Source organism: Arachis hypogaea, chromosome 5 (genome assembly GCF_003086295.3).
Source record: "Arachis hypogaea cultivar Tifrunner chromosome 5, arahy.Tifrunner.gnm2.J5K5, whole genome shotgun sequence".
NCBI classification, from domain to species: Eukaryota; Viridiplantae; Streptophyta; class Magnoliopsida; order Fabales; family Fabaceae; genus Arachis; species Arachis hypogaea.
The window spans coordinates 82,186,405-82,208,799 of record NC_092040.1 but is presented as its reverse complement, the minus strand read 5'-3'; the positions used below and the strand labels follow the sequence as shown (position 1 = coordinate 82,208,799).

Genomic DNA, 22,395 nt, shown 5'->3' with positions numbered 1-22,395 from the left:
TGTCCTCAAGCAACTGAAAATCAAAATAGGATAAAAAGAAGAGAATATACTATAGACTCCAAAATATCAAGGAAACATAGCTCCAATTAGATGAGCGGGACTAGTAGCTTTTTGCCTCCAAACAGTTTTGGCATCTCACTCTATCCTTTGAAGTTCAGAATGATTGGCATCTATAAGAACTCAGAACTCAGATAGTGTTATTGATTCTCCTAGTTAAGTACAATGATTCTTGAACATAGTCAGTGTATGAGTCTTGGCTATGGCCCAAAGCACTCTGTCTTCCAGTATTACCACCGGATACATACATGCCACAGACACATAATTGGGTGAACCCTTTCAGATTGTGACTTAGCTTTGCTAACGTCCCCAATTAGAGGTGTCCAGGGTTCTTAAGCACACTCTTGTTGCCTTGGATCACAACTTTATTTCTTTCTTTTTTTTTTTCGAAATATTTTTTTTTCACTGCTTTTTCTTGCTTCAAGAATCAATCTGATGATTTTTTTTCAGATCCTCAATAACAGTTCTCTTTCTCCTCATCCTTTCAAGAGCCAACAATTTTAACATTCTCAAAACAACAAATTCAAAAGACATATGCACTGTTCAAGCATTCATTCAGAAAACAAAAAATATTGTCACCACATCAAACTAATTCAACTAGTTTCAAGGATAAATTTCGAAATCCTGTACTTCTTGTTCTTTTGTGATTAAAGCATTTTTCATTTAAGAGAGGTGATGGATTCATAGGACATTCATAGCTTTAAGGCATAAAATTTCAATTTTATTAATTATGAATTAAGAACAAGACTCAAAGATAGATATAAGATGAGACTAAAAAATAAAAATAGAAAACAAAACAAAAGAAAAAGAAAACGCAAAAACATAGGCTCCTAATGATAGAGATTTTCACAGAGTTAGGACTCAACAACCTTGATTTTGAGAAGTGGATGCTCCCTCAGCTTGAGAGGAGAGCTTTTGGCGTTTCAACTCTTGGAGTTCACGCCCCTGCTTCTCTTGTTCCTTCAGCAATTTGCAGAGCATGCAGTTCTGATTCTGCTGTTCTTCCTTCAGTTGCTCCATAGTCTCTTGCAACTTGGTGATAGATGCTTCTAGGCTGGTCCAGTAGTCAATTCTTGGGAATTCAGGGAGGAATTCCTGCGCCCTCCTCTTGAAAGAGTTGTCTTGCATTTGGCCTTCCATTGACTTCTTGGTAATTGGGTGTTCAATGGGTATGAACTCATCTACTCCCATCTTCACCCCAGCCTCTTTACAGAGCAAGGAAATCAAGCTTGGGTAAGCCAATTTGGCTTCAGTGGAATTCTTATTTGCAATTGTGTAGATCTCACAAGCAATCACATGATGAACATCCACTTCTTTTCCAAGCATAATGCAATGAATCATCACTGCTCTCTTGATGGTGACCTCAGAATGGTTGCTAGTGGGCAGTATGGAGCGCCCAATAAAGTCTAGCCACCCTCTTGCAATTGGCTTGAGGTCTCCCCTCTTGAGTTGGTTTGGGACACCCTTTGAATTGGTTATCCACTTAGTCCCAGGGAGGCATATGTCCTCTAGAACTTGATCCAACCCTTTATCTACTCTCACCATCCTCCTATTAAAGGAATCAGGATCATCTTGCAGTTGAGGTAGTTTGAAGATTTCTCTTATTTTGTCCAGATGGAAGTACATAACTTTCCCTCTGACCATGGTTCTGTAGGTATGGTAAGCAGTTCCAGTCATTCTCTGCTTATCTGTTAGCCACAGATTTGAGTAGAATTCCTGAACCATGTTCCTTCCAACCTTTATTTCAGGATTGGTCAGAACTTCCCATCCTCTATTTCGAATTTGCTCTTGGATCCCCGGATATTCATCTTCTTTCAGATCAAATTTAACTTCCGGGATCACTGACCTCAGACCCATTATTTTGTGATAATGGTCTTCATGTTCTTTGGTTAAGAACTTCTCTTGATTCCAAAGATTCTTTGGATTAGTCTCTTTCTTTCCTCTTAAATTGGTTTGTTTTCCCTTAGGAGCCATGATCTTGATAAATCTTGGCTTAGTGATCACGGAAAAGCACACCAAACTTAGAGGTTTTGCTTGTCCTCAAGCAAAAAGAAAAGAAAGAAGAGAAGAGAGAGAGAGGAAGAGGAAATTCGAATGGTGTGGGGAATGAGGGGTGAGAAAACGTTTATTTATAGAGTGGGGGGAAGAGATTTTCGAAAAAAAGAAAAATTTGAAAGGAGATTTGAGGAGATATGGAAAGAAATTGAAAGAAGAGTGAGTTTTTGAACAAAATTTGGGAATGATTTGAAGAATGATTTTAATTTTAAAAATTTGAAAGTGAATAATGAGAGATTGAAATGTATTTTTGTAGGAAAATATGGGTGAGAAAAGGAAAGTTTGAAAAAAATCTGATTTGAAGACAAAATTGTGGTCCCCCCACCTTTCTGGCGTTAAACGCCCAGAATGGCACCCATTCTGGCGTTTAACGCCCATTTGGTGCCCCTTTTGGGCGTTTAACGCCCAGCCAGGTGCCCTGGCTGGCGTTAAACGCCAGAAATCCTTTATCACTGGGCGTTTTTCTAAACGCCCAGGATGCTGCACACCTGGCGTTAAACGCCCAGAATGGTGCCCATTCTGGCGTTTAACGCCCAAAATGGCACCATTCCTGGCGTTAAATGCCCAGAATGGTACCCATTCTGGCGTTTAACGCCCAAAATGCCCCTTACTGGCATTTTTTCGCCAGTAAGCTCTTTTTCTCTGCTTTTTGAGCTGAATCCTTCTGTAACTCTGTGAATTCCTTCATTTTTGATACTTGCCTCTGTAAGAACAAATCATATAACCTCCTAATGACTGGGTTGCCTCCCAGCAAGCGCTTCTTTACTGTCTTTAGCTGGACTTTCACTGAGAATCACTCAAGTCTCAGTTTTGAGCATTCCTGCTCAAAGTTACCTTCAAGATAATGCTTGATTCTCTGTCCATTAACAATGAACTTCTTGTCGGAATCAGTATCCTGAAGCTCAACATATCCATATGGTGACACTCCTGTAATCACATACGGACCCCTCCACCAGGATTTGAGTTTTCCTAGAAACAGTCTGAGCCTAGAGTTGAAGAGCAGAACTTTTTGTCCTGGCTCAAAGACTCTGGTTGACAACCTCTTGTCATGCCATTTCTTTGCCTTTTCCTTATAAATTTTTGCATTTTCAAAGGCATTGAGTCTGAACTCCTCTAGCTCATTTAGCTGGAGCAGTCTTTTTTCACCAGCTAACTGTGCATCCATGTTTAGGAATCTGGTTGCCCAGTAGGCTTTATGTTCCAGTTCCACAGGCAAATGACAGGCCTTCCCATACACCAGTTAGTATGGAGAGGTTCCTATAGGAGTCTTGAATGCTGTTCTGTATGCCCACAGAGCATCATCCAAGCTCTTTGCCCAATCCTTTCTTCGGGCTATCACAGTCCGTTCCAGGATTCTCTTTAGCTCTCTATTAGAGACTTCAGCTTGCCCATTTGTTTGTGAATGATACGGAGTTGCCACTTTGTGGCTAATTCCATATCTAACCATAGCAGAGTATAGCTGTTTGTTGCAGAAATGAGTGCCCCCATCACTGATTAGTATTCTGGGAACGCCAAACCTGCTGAAAATATTTTTCTGGAGGAATTTCAGTACGGTCTTGGTATCATTAGTGGGTGTAGCAATCGCTTCTACCCACTTAGACACATAGTCCACTGCCACCAGAATGTAAGTGTTTGAGTATGATGGTGGGAATGGCCCCATGAAGTCAATTCCCCATACATCAAACAATTCTATCTCTAATATCCCTTGTTGAGGCATGGCATATCCATGAGGCAGGTTACCAGCTCTTTGGCAACTGTCACAGTTACGCACAAACTCTCGGGAATCTTTATAGAGAGTAGGCCAGTAGAAGCCACATTGGAGGACTTTAGTGGCTGTTCGCTCACTTCCAAAATGTCCTCCATATTGTGATCCATGGCAGTGCCATAGGATCCTTTGTGCTTCTTCTCTGGGTACACATCTGCGGATCACTCCGTCAGCACATCTCTTAAAGAGATATGGTTCATCCCAGAGGTAGTATTTGGCATCTGAGATTAATTTCTTTCTCTGCACGTAGCTGTACTCTTTGGGAATGAACCTCACAGCTTTAAAATTTGCAATATCTGCAAACCATGGAGTTTCCTGAATGGCAAAGAGTTGCTCATCTGGGAAAGTCTCAGAGATCTCAGTAGAAGGGAGGAACGCCCCTGCTACTGGTTCTATTCGGGACAGATGATCAGCTACTTGGTTCTCTGTCCCTTTTCTGTCTCTTATTTCTATATCAAACTCTTGCAGAAGCAACACCCATCTTATAAGCCTGGGTTTTGAATCCTGCTTTGTGAGTAAGTATTTAAGAGCAGCATGGTCAGTGTACACAACCACTTTGGATCCCACTAGATAGGATCTAAACTTGTCAATGGCATAGACCACTGCAAGTAACTCTTTTTCTGTGGTTGTGTAGTTCTTCTGTGCGTCATTTAGAACACGGCTGGCATAGTAAATGACGTGCAGAAGCTTGTTATGCCTCTGTCCCAACACTGCACCAATGGCATGGTCACTGGCATCACACATTAATTCAAATGGCAATGTCCAATCTGGTGCAGAGATGACTGGTGCTGTGACCAGCTTAGCTTTCAGGGTCTCAAATGCCTGCAGACACTGTGTGTCAAACACAAATGGTGTGTCAGCAGCTAACAGGTTACTCAAAGGTTTTGCAATTTTCGAAAAATCCTTTATAAACCTTCTGTAGAATCCTGCATGCCCCAGAAAGCTTCTGATTGCCTTAACATTGGCAGGTGGTGGCAATTTTTCAATTACCTCTACCTTTGCCTTATCCACCTCTATTCCCCTGCTTGAAATTTTGTGCCCAAGGACAATTCCTTCAGTCACCATAAAGTGACATTTCTCCCAGTTTAAAACCAGGTTAGTCTCTTGGCACCTTTTCAAGACAAGGGCTAGGTGATTAAGACAGGAGCTGAATGAGTCTCCATATACTGAGAAGTCATCCATGAAGACTTCCAGAAATTTCTCTACCATATCTGAGAAGATAGAGAGCATGCACCTCTGAAAGGTTGCAGGTGCATTGCACAGACCAAAAGGCATCCTCCTATAGGCAAACACGCCAGAAGGGCAAGTGAATGCTGTTTTCTCTTGGTCCTGAGGATCTACTGCAATTTGGTTGTAGCCTGAATAGCCATCCAAAAAGCAGTAATAATCATGGCTAGCTAGTCTTTCTAGCATTTGGTCTATGAATGGTAAAGGAAAATGATCCTTTCTGGTGGCCGTATTGAGCCTTTTGTAGTCAATACACATGCGCCACCCTGTGACTGTCCTTGTAGGAACCAGTTCATTTTTTTCATTATGAACCACTGTCATGCCTCCTTTTTTGGGAACAACTTGGACAGGGCTCACCCAGGGGCTATCAGAAATAGGATAAATAATCCCAGCCTCTAGTAATTTAGTGACCTCTTTCTGCACCACCTCCTTCATGGCAGGATTTAGCCTCCTCTGTGGTTGGACCACTGGTTTGGCATTATCCTCCAATAGGATCTTGTGCATGCATCTAGCTGGGCTAATGCCCTTAAGATCACTTATGGACCACCCAAGAGCTGTCTTGTGTGTCCTTAGCACTTGAATCAGTGCTTCCTCTTCCTGTGAATTTAAAGCAGAGCTTATAATCACTGGAAAAGTTTCACCCCCTCCCAGAAATGCATATTTCAGGGATGGTGGTAGTGGTTTAAGTTCAGGTTTGGGAGGCTTATCCTCCTCCTGAGGAATTTTCAAAAATTCCTTTGCTTCCTCTGGTTCTTCTTGATCAGGTTGAGCATCTTTGAAGATGTCCTCAAGCTCTGATTCTAGGCTTTCAGCCATATTGATCTCTTCTACCAGAGAGTCAATAATGTCAGCGCCCATGCAGTCATTTGGTGTGTCTGGATGCTGCATAGCTTTTACAGCATTCAACTTGAACTCATCCTCATTGACTCTCAAGGTTACTTCCCCTTTTTGTACATCAATGAGAGTTCGTCCAGTTGCTAGGAAGGGTCTTCCTAGAATGAGAGTTGCACTCTTGTGCTCCTCCATTTCCAGCACCACAAAGTCAGTTGGAAAGGCAAATGGCCCAACCTTGACAATCATGTCCTCAATTATGCCTGATGGATATTTAATGGAGCCATCAGCAAGTTGGAGGCATATCCGGGTTGGTTTGACTTCTCCAGTCAGCCCAAGCTTTCTGATAGTGGATGCAGGTATTAGATTGATGCTTGCTCCAAGATCACATAGGGCTGTCTTGGTGCAAGCACCTTCTAATGTGCATGGTATCATAAAGCTTCCTGGATCTTGAAGCTTTTCTGGTAAGCTTTTTAATATGACTGCACTGCATTCTTCAGTGAGAAACACTTTTTCAGTTTCTCTCCAATCCTTCTTATGACTTAAGATTTCTTTCATGAACTTAGCATAAGAAGGTATTTGCTCAAGTGCCTCTCCAAACGGAATCTTTATTTCAAGAGTCCTTAGATAGTCTGCAAAGCGGGCAAATTGCTTATCCTGTTCCGCTTGGTGGAGTTTTTGAGGATAAGGCATCTTGGCTTTATATTCTTCAACCTTAGATGCTGCAGGTTTATCCCTTACAGAAGTGGTTGAAGAAGCCTTGTTAGAGGGATTATTGTCAGCACTCTCAGGTGTCTGATTCTCCCTAGGCGTCTGGACGACAGGATTGGGTGGAAATTGGGCGTTTAACGCCAACTTTTCCCCCTTTTCTGGCGTTTGAACGCCAGAACTGGGCAAGGAATGGGCGTTTAACGCCAGCTTTCCTTCCCTTTCTGGCGTTTGAACGCCAATGACATTCCTCTCTGGGCTCTTACTGTCCTCAGAGAGATTTTGCACAGTGGTTTGGTTGTCCTCTGTCAATTGTTCCTTGTTTGGCTTTTTGCTCTTCTGAGCAGTGTTATTCAGTGTCTTCCCACTCCTTAATTGAACTGCTTGACATTCCTCTGTTATCTGTTTAGATATTTGCTGTTTTGCTTGATTTAACTGCAGTTCTATGCTCTTGTTAGCAACTTTAGTTTCATGGAGCATCTCTTTAAAGTCTGCTAACTGTTCTGTCATTAGGAGCAATTTTTGATTAAGCTCAGTTATCTGTTCTTGAGGACTAGGGTTAGTGACTACTGCCATGACTTCCCCTTTTGGAGAGAACTCATTGCTAGAGTACAAATATTGGTTTCTAGCAACAGTGTCTATAAGCTCTTGAGCTTCTTCAATTGTCTTCCTCATGTGTATAGATCCACCAGCTGAGTGGTCTAAAGACATCTGAGCTTTTTCTGTAAGCCCATAGTAGAAAATGTCTAACTGTACCCACTCTGAAAACATTTCAAAGGGACATTTCCTTAGCATACCTCTATACCTCTCCCAGGCATTATAAAGGGATTCATTATCCTCTTGTTTAAAGCCTTGGATGTCCAGTCTTAACTGTGTCATCCTTTTTGGAGGGTAAAAATGATTCAGGAATTTGTCTGATAACTGTTTCCATGTCTTTATGCTTGCTGTAGGTTGGTTATTCAACCACCTTTTAGCTTGATCTTTTACAGCAAATGGAAATAGTAATAGTCTGTAGACATCCTGATCTACCTCTTTATCATATACTGTGTCAGCAATTTGTAAAAACTGTGCCAGAAATTCAGTAGGTTCTTCCTGTGGAAGACTGGAATACTGGCAGTTTTGCTGCACTATGATAATGAGTTGAGGATTTAGTTCAAAGCTGCTTGCTTTGATGGGAGGTGTACAGATGCTACTCCCATATGCAGCTGTAATGAGGTTAGCATATGACCCCAGAGTCCTCTTGGACTGATTGATCCCACTTAAGTCCATAATGGACAAAAGGGAAATGATAATGATTGCAAAGAGATAAATTTTGTTTGTTTTTTTTTTTGAATTAACAAAAAAAATAGAATAAAACAAAATAAAATTAAAATAAAAATTCGAAAATCAAAAAGAAAATAAGATCAAAGCAAATTGAGAACTGAATCAATTAGTTAATTAAAAAGATTTTGAAAATAGCAATTAGAAAGATATGATTGAAAAATTTTTATGAAAAAGATTTGATTTTTGAAAAGAGGAAAGAGAAAAACACAAAAAGACACCAAACTTAAAATTTTAGAAAATCAAACTCAAATTTTTCGAAAATTTTTAAGGGAAAAACACAAAGAGGACACCAAACGTAGAATTTTTATGAATCAAAAAGGGACTAAGAACATGCAAAAATCGAAAATTAAAAGAAAGGCAAAATCATGCAATGGACACCAAACTTAAAATATGAAACTAGACTCAACTAAAAGACTCTAAACCAACAAAAAAAATAAAACAGTCCTAATCTAAGCAACAAGATAAGCCGTCAGTTGTCCAAACTCAACAATCCCCGGCAACGGCGCCAAAAACTTGGTGCACGAAATTGCAATCACACTTTTGCAACTCCGCACAACTAACCAGTAAGTGCACTGGGTCGTCCAAGTAATACCTTGCGTGAGCAAGGGTCGATCCCACGGAGATTGTCGGCTTGAAGCAAGCTATGGTTATCTTGTAAATCTTAGTCAGGATATCAGAAATTATCAGGATTGTTTGTGAAAAGCAAAAGAACATGAAATGATTACTTGTTTTGCAGTAATGGGGAATAGGTTGAGGTTTGGAGATGCTCCATCTTCTGAATCTCTGCTTTCCTACTGTCTTCTTCTTCAAACACGCAAGTCTCCTTCCATGGCAAGCTGTATGTAGGGTTTCACCGTTGTCAATGGCTACCTCCCATCCTCTCAGTGAAAACGATTGCATATGCTCTGTCACAGCACGCGGAATTCATCTGTTGGTTCTCAATCAGGCCGGAATAGAATCCAGTGATTCTTTTGCGTCTGTCACTAACGCCCCGCCTTCAGGAGTTTGAAGCTCGTCACAGTCATTCAATCATTGAATCCTACTCAGAATACCACAGACAAGGTTTAGACCTTCCGGATCCTCTTGAATGCCGCCATCAATTCTAGCTTATACCACGAAGATTCCGATTAAAGAATCCAAGAGATAACTACTTAATCTAAGGTAGAACGGAGGTGGTTGTCAGGCACACATTCATAGTTGAGAATGATGATGATTGTCACGGATCATCACATTCATCCGGATTAAGAACAAGTATTATCTTAGAATGGAAGCAAGCATGATTGAATGAGAAACAGTAGTAATTGCATTAATCCATCAAGACACAGCAGAGCTCCTCACCCCCAACCATGGGGTTTAGAGACTCATGCCGTGGAAAGTACACAAAGAAAACGTGTAAAGTGTCATGAGGTACTGATACAAAGTCAAAAGATCCTATTAATAGTAAACTAGTATCCTCAGGTTTACAGAAATGGGTAAATGACATAAAAATCCACTTCCGGGCCCACTTGGTGTGTGCTTGGGCTGAGCAATGAAGCATTTTCGTGTAGAGACCTTTTCTAGAGTTAAACGCCAGCTTTCATGCCAGTTTGGGCGTTTAACTCCAAGTTTTATGCCAGTTCCGGCGTTTAACGCTGGAATTTCTGAGGGTGACTTTGAGCACCGGTTTGGGCCATCAAATCTTGGGCAAAGTATAAACTATCATATATTGCTGGAAAGCCCAGAATATCTACTTTCCAACGCCGTTGAGAGTGCGCCAATTGGGCTTCTGTAGCTCCAGAAAATCCACTTCGAGTGCAGGGAGGTCAGAATCCAACAGCATCTGCAGTCCTTTTTGGTCTCGGAATCAGATTTTTGCTCAGGACCCTCAATTTCAGCCAGAAAATACCTGAAATCACAGAAAAACGCACAAACTCATAGTAAAGTCCAGAAAAGTGAATTTTAGCTAAAAACTAATAAAAATATACTAAAAACTAACTAGATTATACTAAAAACATACTAAAAACAATGCCAAAAAGCGTATAAATTATCCGCTCATCACTCATCCTCAAGCAATAATTAGAACAATGGTGCTGGGGCTAAGATGGATCATGAGTGTCTTACACAATGAAATGTTAGTAATACATGTGTTTAAGCAAGCAAAAATGAAGAATAACCATCGAGGCACAGAGAAATAGAAACATTGTGATTGTAAGCATAAGAAGGTGTGCACAATACTTTGCATAAAGAATAAGTGGCACACCAAACTTAGTGTGACAGTTTCACTTGGAATTGATGCATGTATCTAGTAAAGATTTGAAGCAAATTTTGTTACATAGCAACACCAAACTTAGAATGCAACCATATGTCAATATATTTGAACTAAAACTAAACAGAGGGAACTGTTATATGTTAAATACAATCACCAAGCCAAGAATATGTCATGAATGAGGATCTCTTGGTGATATATTAGCACAAATAGTTAATAACAGAAAGCATTAAAACAAGGAAATGGCTAAAACAAAGAGAAGACTAATATTGTCCAACTAAAAAGAAAAATAACACTAAAAAGGGCATTTTGATTATACAAACAAGTGGTGTTGCTGAATGAGTTGCATAGAAAAATAAGTGGCACACCAAACTTAGAATCTTAGTGTGACACTTCCATGTAAAATTTATGCAGTCATTCAAAGAGATTGAAAATAAATTGTTGCAGGTCAACACCAAACTTAGAATGTAATCATAAGCTAATTTATTGAAATTTAACAAGGCAAGGAAAGAAAATCAATAGAGCAGGGAAATGAAATGTTACCCAAGATTGGGTTGCCTCCCAACAAGCGCTCTTTTAGTGTCATTAGCTTGACATGTTGTTCTTCACTTTCTTCCTCTTCTTCCAGTTTGTTAAGAGGAATGACCTCAAGGGGAGACATGAACCAGCTAGTGTCCCTTGTCTTGGCCTCTCCTCAGCAAGCTTCCTTTTGTACATGGCTTGATTGAGCTTGCTTGCTGGATTAGGGGCATGATTGGTGTTCTTGTTAATTGCTTTCACTTTTTGGATGTCAAGACATGGTTGCTGTGTGATTATTGGAGTTTTATCTTCATCCAGAATTCCTTGCAATGGTGGTTCAATGGGCCCTTCCCCTATGCACTTCTCCACTTCACTTGAGTGTGAATTCTCTTGAGTATCTTCCTCCATTCCTTCTTCATGATTTCCCATTAATGCTTTTGGGAGGGAATCTTTATGTTTCATTATCACCTCAAGTGGCTTTTGTGAATGTAAAATCCTTGGCTCATGTCCCTCATTCTTCATTGCAATTTCACTTGACACAGGGACCTTTTGTTCTTATTTTTTCACTTCCTCACCCACAAATTGGTCTTCATCCTCACTGATTGATGGTTCTAAGTTCCTCTTTGTTTTCTCTAAGGGCCCATTCATCTTCTTGAAGAGGATTTCTTTCCAGGAATGGGATTGTGTGTGTCTTTTCATGAGTTGTCTGTGTATTTCAATGGCTTGGCATCGACTTTCTAAGGGTTCTTTGGACCTTTGAAGGTAATCCTCAATTGCTAATTCAAGAGATGAAGGTTGAGAGTAATTTTAGTGACATGGATGTGTTGTGGTGAAGTTGTGTTGAGGGGTGTGGAATGAGTTTTGTAAGTTGTGGGATGAATTTTGTGGTTGGTGGGATGACTTGTATGGATCTTGGAGGAAACTTTGTGTTGAGGCATATTCAAGTGATGAAGAACTTTCAAATGAGAAACTGGGAAGTGAGGGTGGACAATTTTTCATGACTTTATTGAGAGTATACTCTAGGGAAGATATCTCTTGATGAATGGAAAATGAATCATTGAAATTCCCTTCCCAGCCACGCTTTGTGTAACTGTCATCACAGTGGGAGTCACTTTGTGGCTCTGGGAGGTGTTCATGTTCTTTCATTCCTTGGTAATACTCCCATCCACCACTAGGATAATGATATGAATCATTTTGTGGTGGTGGATGGTATCCCATATGATTCTCTTGCTCATCTTGTGTCTCTGAAGCAAATCTCCATGAATTGGAGTGCTCAGAATTTGTATTTTCTTGGTGTATTCCCAACCAACATTAGAGATTGGTGATGGGGGGTAATATCCCATAAAATTTATCTGATTATAAGATGAGTTGAACTCCATTTGAATTTTGTAAAATACAACACCAATGAAAATTAAAAATCATATCTCAGAGAAGAATTTCTTAGTGAAGCAATAACTCAAACACCTTGCTTTCAACTTAAATCAGAGAACAAAAACAAAGAAAATGCTTGATCTAGACTTCTCACCCACTTAATCATTGTTAATCTAAATCAATCTCAGGCAACGGCGCCAAAAACTTGATGTGTGGAAAATGATCCAACACAAAACTCACCGGCAAGTGTAACAGGTCGCATCAAGTAGTAATAACTCACAAGAGTGAGGTCGATCCCATAGGGATTGATGGATCAAGCAACTTTAGTGGGTGATTAGTTTAGTCAAGCTAACATTGAGTGAATCGTGTGAATTGTAACCAACAGAAAGGAAATTGCAAGGAATTTAAAATTGGAGAAAGTAAAATGGACAGAAACTTAAAGGGCAAGAAATGTAAATTGTAGAAACTTAAATGACAAGAAATGTAAATTGCAGTGAATATAAAGGGAAGTGGGTGCAGGGAATTAAAGAAAGCAATAGATCAAGCAACTGGAAATCTAAATTGCAGGAAGAATAAAAGGATTCTGGGAGTTGGGAATTAAAACAGAACTGAAAGAGGTAAAGTGCAGTAAATTAGAAAGCTCTCATATTTTGAAATTCAGAAACAGTTGAATTTAGTACCAAAACAAAAGTGCAAAAGAATTAAAAACAACAACAAAACTTAGATCAATCCTGAAATTCCTAAAAGGAATAAACAATTTCAATGAAATAGCAAAAACAGAATGAAGGCTAGGAGCTAAATTGCTCTCTCGATTAAAATAGAAAGTAAATTCGACTCAATTATGAAATCTAGAAGAGAAATTGAAGATCTCAGAAGCTCAATGAGACTAGAAAACAAGTCTAGATCTCAAGTCCTTCCTTGATCCAACAGAGAACAATTTGTAGAAGAAAGAAAGGTGAAATCAGTAAGGAGAACATTGATTCAAATCACAATTCACTAAAATTTTGTAGAAAAAGAACAAGAGGAATTTCAGATCAAGAATGAAACAGAATTCCTTCACTCTCAATCCAAAATTTATAAATAGAAATGAGGAAAACTAAAAGAGAGAGCTCTCTACTCCTAATGCTCCCTAGTGGAGCCAGCCTTCCCTAATGGAGCTCATCTCTTACAAAGATGAAAATGATGCCTTATATAGGATTTACAAAGTAAAAATGAAAATAAAACTAAAACAAATTATAATTAAAATGAAAATCCTAATCTAATTGATCCTTGTGCCTTTGGGTGATGATAATGGGCTTAGCTTGCTTTGGATTTGAGGAAGAGTGGGTCTGGATGGCCTTGGTTCAATTGGTGAAGAATTGAGTTCAAAAGGAATTTTAATAGAATTTTGGCCCATGGGTGTTGCTCCCAGGGCAATGCTCAGCTCTCCCCAAGAGCGCAGCATTCAACTTGTGTCCTTGGCCATTTCAATTTTGGTGCGTGACAATGCTTGGCAAGACAAGGGAGTAGCGCTCAGCTCTTGGCAAGAGCGCAGCTTCCTCCTTGTCTTTAGTGAAGCCTCAAGTTTGAACCATGGTGGGAGCACTTCTCCATGCTGTGTTCCTCATTTTTTTCTTAGTGAAGCATGATAAAGCTCTCCAAGAGAGCGCTGAGCTCTCCAAGTGAGTGCTTCTTTACTTTGGAGTGAGGCTCCCTCTTCGAATCCTGGTGAAGCCACTTTGATTCATTTTTGCTTGTTTTTGGTCCCTAAAGATTCCTTTCACTCGTGCCTAAATTTCATACCAAATATAGATTGCCATATATCATTGGAAAGTTCTGAATGTCATCTTTCCAACACAACTAGAAGCACATCAATCGGATATCTGTAGCTCAATTTATGGCCCTTTGAAGGAGGCATGGTCATGCTGTGAACGCCCAAGTTTTAACTTAGCAAAAATTTTGCTTCCAAGCTGAATTTTGTTTGCACGATAATGCTCAGTTAACTACATGAGGGTAGCACTCCCCCATGTTTCCTTGATTTAGTCATGGGCCACGTTTTTAAAAGCGTGGCCTAAGGCTCCAAAGTGTGCTCCAACTTCAAAGTGTACCCCAAAGCTCTTTTTTTCTCCTTTTTAGCTTATTTTGTGCTTCTTTGCTTCTTTTTCTTCTTATTTCCTACAAGATTTATAAAATTAAAAGATCAAAGAAATATACCAATTAAGCAAAAAAAGAATGTAATATTTGAGCACAAATCATATAGTTAGGGGATGAGTTTATTTGAACATTTTAGGCTAAGATTTTGTTTCTTTTAGGCCCTCCTAACCGTTGATGCTCAAAGTCTTGGATTCTTGCTCTTGCTTTTTGGTTTAAAGAGCTATTGGCTTTTTCTTTTTCTTTTGCTTCACCTTTTTTTTCGCATATACACATTTTTTTATTGCTTTTTGCTGCTTTTTCTTGCTTCAAGAATCAATTTTTTGGATTTTTCATATTACCAGTAATACTTCTCCTTTTCATCATTCTTTCAAGAGCCAACATTCTTAACTCCAACATCAAACATGCACAGTTTATTCATGCATTTAGAAAGTAAAAGCAATGCCACCACATCAAAATAATTGAACTATTCTTATTATATAACTCGAGTTCATGCATCTTACTTCTCTTTTTTAATTAAAATTTTTCTTTTAAGTATGGTAAGAGATGCACGGAAAATAGGGGACTAGAAACAAACAATAAAATAAAGATAATCATGCACTGGAAACAAACAATAAGATGAAATACACGGAAAACGGAAAAGTAACATAGGAAACAGGGGATTAAGGGAACGGGTCTACCTTAGTGACGGCGGCTACTACTCCCTCTTTGGAATCCAACGGAGTGCTTGATTTCTTCTATGTCACGCCCCTGTCTCTGTTGTTCTTCCCTCATGGCTCTTTGATCTTCTCTTATTTCATGGATGATGGTGGAGTGCTCTTGATGTCCCATCCTTAACTGATCCATGTTGGAGCTCAATTCTCCTAGAGAAGTATGCAGTTGGTCCCAATAGCCTTAGGGAGGAAAACGCATCCCTTGAGGCATCTCAGGGATTTCTTGTTGAGGCAACTGCACATGCTCTTGTTTGGGTGCATGTGTAGGCTCTCTAGTTTGCTCCATCCTTCGTTTAGTGATGGGCTTGTCCTCCTTAATGGCAATGTCTCCTTCTATGACAATTCCTGCTGAATTGCATAAGTGACATATAAGGTGGGGAAATGCCAACCTTGCTAAGGTGGAAGGCTTTTCAGCTTTCTTGTACAACTCTTGAGGTATTATCTCATGTACCTCCACCTCACTCCCAATCATGATGAAATGAATTATGATGGCTCTGTCAAAGGTCACTTCTGACCAATTGCTAGTTGGGATGATAGAACGTTGGATGAATTCCAACCATTCTCTAGCTACAGGCTTGAGGTCAAGCGTTCTTAGTTGGATAGGCTTGCCTTGAGCATCCCTCTTCCACTGAGCTCCTTCCACACAAATGTCTAAAAGGACTCGGTCAAGCCTCTGATCAAAATTGACTCTTCTAGTGTAAGGATGTGAGTCTCCTTGCATTATTGGCAAATGGAGCACCAACCTTACACACTCTAGGCTGAAATCCAATGGTCGTTGATGAGCGGATAATTTGTACGCTTTTTGGCATTGTTTTTAGTATGTTTTTAGTATGATCTAGTTAGTTTTTAGTATATTTTTATTAGTTTTTAGTTAAAATTCACTTTTCTGGGCTTTACTATGAGTTTGTGTGTTTTTCTGTGATTTCAGGTATTTTCTGGCTGAAATTGAGGGTCCTGAGCAAAAATCTGATTCAGAGGCTGAAAAGGACTGCAGATGCTGTTGGATTCTGACCTCCCTGCACTCGAAGTAGATTTTCTGGAGCTAAAGAAGCCCAATTGGCGCGCTCTCAACGGCGTTGGAAAGTAGACATCCTGGGCTTTCCAGCAATGTATAATAGTCCATACTTTACCCGAGATTTGATGGCCCAAACCGTCGTTGCAAATCAGCTTTAGAATTCCCAGCGTTTAACGCTGGAACTGGCATAAAGATTGGAGTTAAACGCCCAAACTGGCATGAAAGCTGGCGTTTAACTCCAAAAAAGGTCTCTACACATGAAGGCTTCAATGCTCAGCCCAAGCACACACTAAGTGGACCCAGAAGTGGATTTTAACGTCATTTACTCATTTCTGTATACCCTAGGTTACTAGCTTACTATTAATAGGATCTTTTGACATTGTATCTGTACCTCATGACACTTTACACGTTTCTTGGTGTACTTCCTATGGCATGAGTCTCTAAACCCCATGGTTGGGGGTGAGGAGCTCTGCTGTGTCTTGATGGATTAATGCAATTACTACTGTTTCTTATTCAATCATGCTCGCTTCCGTTCTAAGATATCACTTGTTCTTAACCCGGATGAATGTGATGATCTGTGACACTCATCATATTCTCAACTATGAACGCGTGCCTGGCAACCACCTCCGTTCTACCTTAGATTGAGTAGATATCTCTTGGATTCCTTAATCAGAATCTTCGTGGTATAAGCTAGAATTGATGGCGGCATTCAAGAGAATCCGGAAGGTCTAAACCTTGTCTGTGGTATTCTGAGTAGGATTCAATGATTGAATGACTGTGACGAGCTTCAAACTCGCGATTGTGGGGCGTTAGTGATAGACGCAAAAGAATCACTGGATTCTATTCCGACATGATCGAGAACCAACAGCTGGATAGCCGTGCCGTGACAGGGTGCGTCACTACAAGAAAAACACCCATTCAGGTACACTTGAAAAGTGTAGCCAAAAGTGAAAAAAATGATGCCTTAGGCTACGGCTATGCTTTTTGGGCTACGGCTACGCTTTTTGGAGTGATTCCTATTCGGCCGTTGCCTATTCTCAAAGGCTACGCTTTTCTGCACCAAGGGCTACGCTTTTGACGTTTGGGAATAGGCTACGCTTTTCAAGTGATGCTATCTAGGACCAAAGGCTACGCTTTTCAACTTTCATTTTTCTAGAATAGGCTACGCTTTTCAACGCTACTGCATCACTCGTAAAGCGTAGCCACATTGTATTTTATAGCTACTTTTTATAAGCGTAGCCTTAGGTCCCTCTTTTTTTTTATATATACTATAGCTACTGTAAATAAGTGTAGCCTTAGATCTTGTTTTTTTTTTTTTGCACACTATAGCTAATAATTCTGCATTTTTATTTAAATGAGTTGAATATTACAAAATAAAATAAATATATAATTATACTAAATAATTTCTCTAAATAACAAATTATCTGCAAACAATATATATTTACAATGATCCAAAAATACTAGAATAGAAGTTAATTTTGAATATTCATACATCTCACACTAAATTAAGCATAGCTTTATCAAAAAAAGCATGAGATCACTTAGAATTTACTACTAATACTCTACGAAAAACTAAATTAAAATATTATATCCTACATAAATATCTTCTAATAAAAATTATTAGTCAACGATACATATATTCATTCCGAACACTACTCCATCTTAGCCAATAAACCACAATCATAAACAGATTAATCTTCATTATCATCCTCAATATTATCCTGCATAATTATATAGAAAAATAATTAAAAAAACATTTATAATAACATTTGCAATTATAAAAATAAAAAATTAAAATAATTATATTTAACAAGGCAAAAATTCAGATATAAAATATAAATTAATTGTTCAGATATACTTAATTAGTTTTCAACATTGAGACTTTCATGGGGTGTTTCGCCTTTAATTTCCCTAAGGACAAAGCAGTTTAAAATAAACCACTTGATGCATTTTCAAAGAGAAAAAAATGCCAATATAAACCAGGATGCCTCTCTCATCAGTAACTGTCCTCTTTACATTACTGCATCATGATTGTTTGAACTTTTAACGAAGTTCCCATTTCGGACATGCAAATGGACTGGCCATCCTACTTTGGAGTATATTTCTATATTTCACTCTCCATATAAATGTTTCCTTATTCTCTTCTCTTCAATTTAAAATAGGAAATAATATCAAAGTTCTAAAACAGGAAAGGAGGAGGAGGGTTGGGTTTAAAACCTTAGGTATCGCTGGTAACTCTGAGACTCTGCAGTTTCAAATACATAAAGATATGACCCCGAAAGCACTAGAAAACATGTTTGCCACGTAGCAACTGAATTCCCAATTCCCTGTAAGATAAGGGCTATTTAGGTTTCTGATTTAACGAAAAAAGTTATTACCTCAAATATAATCGCTAACGGAAACATTTTTAAAAGGTTTGCAGAAGTACCTTCGAAACTAGGATTCTACCATCAAAGATTTGGCACTTGAATGGATATACATGTCGATGGGTAACTTGGATGAGGCACTTTAATCTTCAGAAAACCAGAGGCACAAACAGGATAAGGACAAATTATGCTCAACAAAAATGCGATGCAGATCATTATTGTAGTACAGTTTTGATAAGTACACGACAGACAAACCTGATTAACAAGTACTGCCATTCCACACCTATCAATGACAGAATACACATTATCAGCTTCTTTGGCCCGTGGTGAGCTTATTATTTGACTTTCATGAGTTGGTTTAACCAAACTGCAACTCCCAAAATCAGAGCCACAGTCCGTAAAAAAGGCAGCAAAATCACGTCCTGGTATGTAAAATCGAGAATAAAGATTATGCCTCTGCTTATCAGACTGGCTTTCCTGTAAAAACACCAAATCATACAAGAGAAGGCCAAACAACGTTGTCAATAAAAAGGCCAAACAACAAAAGTGCAACTCAATTCCCCACAGCTTAAAAGTGCAACTCAATTCCCCACAGCTCAAGCAGCATACCGCAGTGTGTAGTGTAAATTGACCAAAGTCCAAAAGAAAATGACTATCACATCTGGTTGAACCATGAGATCTGAGAGGAATTCTAACTATTGGAGAATCAAGATCAACATCGAATACAAATCTGAAAGATCAACAAGAAACAGGAATCTGTAAATGAGCCTTCTATGCCTTTCTAAGTTAACCGAAAAATTTAATAAGATATTCGAAGTTTGTTCATCTGCTTAAAACTAGTGGAAAATTTCCCCTTGGGGCACAATAACTGCATTAAACTACACATCTCATGAAATGTGGTTCAAGAAGATCCCTACCCTGGAAATTCTTGTTAGAGGCAATAAAGAATTTGATCAGGACACAGGAGAATATGTCTCTAATACTCCGTGCAATTTTCATATTATGTTTGGGAATAACACACGTACAGAAATTATTGTGCATCTTATCTTTTATCCTAGCTTCATGTTATTTTCTTCTTATTTATGGCTACTCTAATCCAGTACCCAATATATTCAAAGTAACAAAAAGATTAAAGACAGAAAATAAAACATAAATAATAAGAAAATAAAGATAAAAACAAAGAGAGATAACCTGCTTTTCTCCTCTAAAACCATCTGAAATTGCTCCTGTGCTCTACGAGTCACTTTCTCAATCTTAAAATTCAGTTTTAAAATCATTACAATTAACCAAAAATTCAGTTTTAACATCATTTTTTAACCAAAAAGGTACCAAAAATTTTCAATCAATCCTACTTGAAAGACACAAGATTCTGCAAAACCACTATTTTTCAAACACAACATAATGATCAGAGAAATTAAAGCTGTATACTTACATTTTTCAGCGAGAGCTTGTTGGGCAGTCCCTTGCAAAAGCCCAGAATACCCACAGTTGTTATAGCTTCCACCACCGCCTCCGCCGTTGTACCTACCACCGCAGCTGTAGCAAGCACCATCACCACCGCCTCTTCCTCCTCTGTATCCACCACCACGCGCAATAACCGCGACCACCACTGCCATAGCTCTTGAATGGCTCTCACAAAAAGCTTTCCCTCCAAAAATTTAAATTCAAAATAAGCATGATTACAAGAAAGGCATCAAGCTGATATCCATTTACATAGAATCAGCTTCATAATCCATAATGCATTACAATTTCTAAGAGTTGCATCAAAACCGAAGTTCATATTCTTTTTACAAAAGCACCGCAAACAGAAGTCTTTTATGGAAAATAGCACAACTCAAATTTTATTATTTTTCTTACAACAATTATATTAAATCAAACGTACTAGAAACATACCAGCCAAGAAGAAACACCAGGCCATTCAGGATACAAATGAATACAAAAGTGCTTTTCCATCCAGGATTGGTGTAAATAGAAGCTGCAAAATGAATATGAATTTTAATAACAAAAAGATGAAGTACCAAACCATGTTTTTAATTAATGCATGAAAATCAGTTCAATAGTTCATAGCCCCAGAAGTAAAGATAAGATATCCACATGTTTTCTTTTTCTCTAAATTTGCTTCTTCAAAATTCAAAATGTGGACATTGCTTTTACACACATCAACCTTGATATGAAGACTATTAATCACAATCCCAACAGTTCCGATCAATGGCTTTGCAAGCTTAGCAAACATCAAAATACTCATTTCATTTGTGTCCCAATCTAAACCCAGTTTTAGGACTCACTGTGAAATACCAAGAAAATGCTCATTTCATTTGTGTCTGAATCAAAACCTGCCGAATTGCATACTAGGCAGAGCCCCAATAAGATGATGGCGATGTGGATTTTAGCCATTTCGTGCAACCACCTGAATACTGCAACAAGTTCAAGAGGATTTCGATTAATTCCAAGTACATAAAAAAATGTCAATCGTGTGCATATACCTCAGATTCAACACATTAAATCTCAAACAAGAACAAACCCCTCTCAATGTATAAAAGAATGCACAGCTTCTAGGACTAGTAGAGATGGATCACTTAAAAGATGGTGCAAAAGAAAACTAAAATGGAACATAATGTTGATTACTCATTGAAGATGGCAAAGTGCAGTTGGAAACTTGAGCAATTCATTTACTTAGAACCATCAAGATTTAGGATAAAAATTCATTCATGTGATTTCACAGGAACAACTTTAGCTCAAACCATGTGGAAAAATAATTCATGATATAGGGATATCATGAATTAAAACATAATCATGTCAAATATTCTTAATAAAATATCTAAAACTACTATTTTTCAGGTTATAATATTGAAATGTGAAGGAAGTAAAACCTGATCAACAATAGTTGACCAACGCATCCCTTGAAGACCCATACTAGGAGGGCATGAACCCAATGAAAACTCCTGCAGCTCGACACTTTCCTACAGAATGATTTCCCTAGTTTAGCACGCACGTATGAAATTTCCAGCACCTATTGCTTTCGTTTATGCCAAACACAGAAAGGAATCATAACAAATTGAGAATCAGAAGGCGAAACCCCCAAAATTAGAAAACCTAAAATTAGAACCCAAAACCCCCAAAAATTCACAGAACCAATTGAAAATTGATACATACCTTCTGTATCTCAATTAGCCATTGCAGTTCATCATCACTATCAAAATCATACACACCTTCGAACTACAAAGTGAGAGCGAGTTAGAGAATGAGCAAGAAAGAGAGGATACAGAATAGAGAATACTCACCTGGTGACAGAGGATACGACGATGGTGTTGAGCAGTGACAGTGAAGAGATGAGCGGCGACGTAACGGCTTGGAGACGGTGCAGCAGCTCAGCGGCGAGCTCCAATCGACGGCAACGCCGCGACAGAGCACGAAGGTGGCGATACATCCCTCCTTCCTCCCTTCGAGCTCCTCAGCGGGGGCACAGAAGCCCGACGGTGGTAGAACGGCAACTTAAACAAGCCCTAGCAGTGGTGGTGGAGCTTCAGCGGCGACGGAGCACCTCCTTTTTCTCTCCTCCATCGCGTTTCCTCTCATCCTCGAGCTCTCTCTCTCACTGGCGCTCGACGATGACGGTGACGGTGGTGGAGCCCTAGACGGCGTCGTCCTCTCTTTCTTTCCTTCCCTTCTCCTCTCTGATTTCTTCTCTCTTTCGTGTTTGTGTATGTTGAGTGAAGATGAGAGTGTGTGCTGCATTGCTGCGTGAGTGAGGGGGAGGGCCAACAAAATTTTTTACTAAGTGTTTATTGAGGATTCTCATATCATCAGGAGACATTTTAAAAGCGCACCCGAAATAGAATAAATAAGCTACTCTTTAAAAGCATTCCCTTTGATGAGAAAAGTGTATTTATAGATATTTAGATAAGGCTACGCTTTATAAGTGATTTCTAAAATACCTAAGGCTACACTTTTTAAATGATGCCACAATTGTGTATCCTTTTCTCATATAAAAAGGCAATACAGAGAAAAGCGTAGCCTATTCTATGAATAGGCTACGCTTTTTAAATGTAGCTTAAAAAAAGTGTGGCTGA

General features: G+C 39.0%; 2 protein-coding genes and 1 long non-coding RNA gene across 9 annotated transcripts; all 3 read right to left on the bottom strand.

Moving 5' to 3' along the window:
* Nucleotides 1-17,387: 17,387 nt before the first annotated feature.
* Nucleotides 17,388-19,041, bottom strand: LOC112799725 (uncharacterized). Its single transcript, XM_025841762.2, has 5 exons — nt 18,935-19,041; nt 18,581-18,802; nt 18,388-18,472; nt 18,177-18,286; nt 17,388-17,680 (listed from the first exon to the last, which is right to left on the bottom strand). Exons 2-5 carry the CDS (start codon nt 18,628-18,630, stop codon nt 17,584-17,586), a joined length of 342 nt encoding a protein of 113 aa, XP_025697547.1. The 5' UTR covers nt 18,631-18,802; nt 18,935-19,041; the 3' UTR covers nt 17,388-17,583.
* A 56-nt stretch (nt 19,042-19,097) lies between these two features.
* On the bottom strand, nt 19,098-20,742 carry LOC112801681 (uncharacterized). 7 transcript variants are annotated; one of them, XM_072237314.1, is made up of 4 exons: nt 20,611-20,742; nt 20,219-20,300; nt 19,758-19,973; nt 19,098-19,578 (listed from the first exon to the last, which is right to left on the bottom strand). In XM_072237314.1, the coding sequence occupies exons 2-4, from the start codon at nt 20,241-20,243 to the stop codon at nt 19,574-19,576; spliced, it is 246 nt and encodes an 81-aa protein (XP_072093415.1). In that variant the 5' UTR covers nt 20,244-20,300; nt 20,611-20,742; the 3' UTR covers nt 19,098-19,573. The 7 variants fall into 7 exon arrangements, with proteins under 7 accessions (XP_072093415.1, XP_072093417.1, XP_072093416.1 ...); XM_072237316.1 differs by having other exon boundaries at nt 19,758-19,967; XM_072237315.1 differs by having other exon boundaries at nt 20,621-20,742.
* Nucleotides 20,743-21,189: 447 nt separating this feature from the next.
* LOC140184594 (uncharacterized) lies at nt 21,190-22,096 on the bottom strand. Its single transcript, XR_011881677.1, has 3 exons — nt 21,607-22,096; nt 21,479-21,541; nt 21,190-21,335 (listed from the first exon to the last, which is right to left on the bottom strand). It is a non-coding gene; the product is annotated as an uncharacterized lncRNA (long non-coding RNA).
* Nucleotides 22,097-22,395: the final 299 nt, after the last annotated feature.

Coding starts and splice junctions, on each gene's coding strand:
- LOC112799725 (XM_025841762.2), bottom strand. CDS start 18,630: ATGTGTATTCTGTCATTGATAGGTGTGGAATGGCAGTACTTGTTAATC. Junction 18,287..18,387: donor GTAGAATCCTAGTTTCGAAG/GTACTTCTGCAA, acceptor CTTATCTTACAG/GGAATTGGGAATTCAGTTGC. Junction 17,681..18,176: donor AGTTACCAGCGATACCTAAG/GTTTTAAACCCA, acceptor ATAATTATGCAG/GATAATATTGAGGATGATAA.
- LOC112801681 (XM_029298388.2), bottom strand. Junction 19,974..20,218: donor CTGGTGTTTCTTCTTGGCTG/GTATGTTTCTAG, acceptor AAATTTTTGGAG/GGAAAGCTTTTTGTGAGAGC. Junction 19,579..19,757: donor ACAAGCTCTCGCTGAAAAAT/GTAAGTATACAG, acceptor CTGAATTTTAAG/ATTGAGAAAGTGACTCGTAG.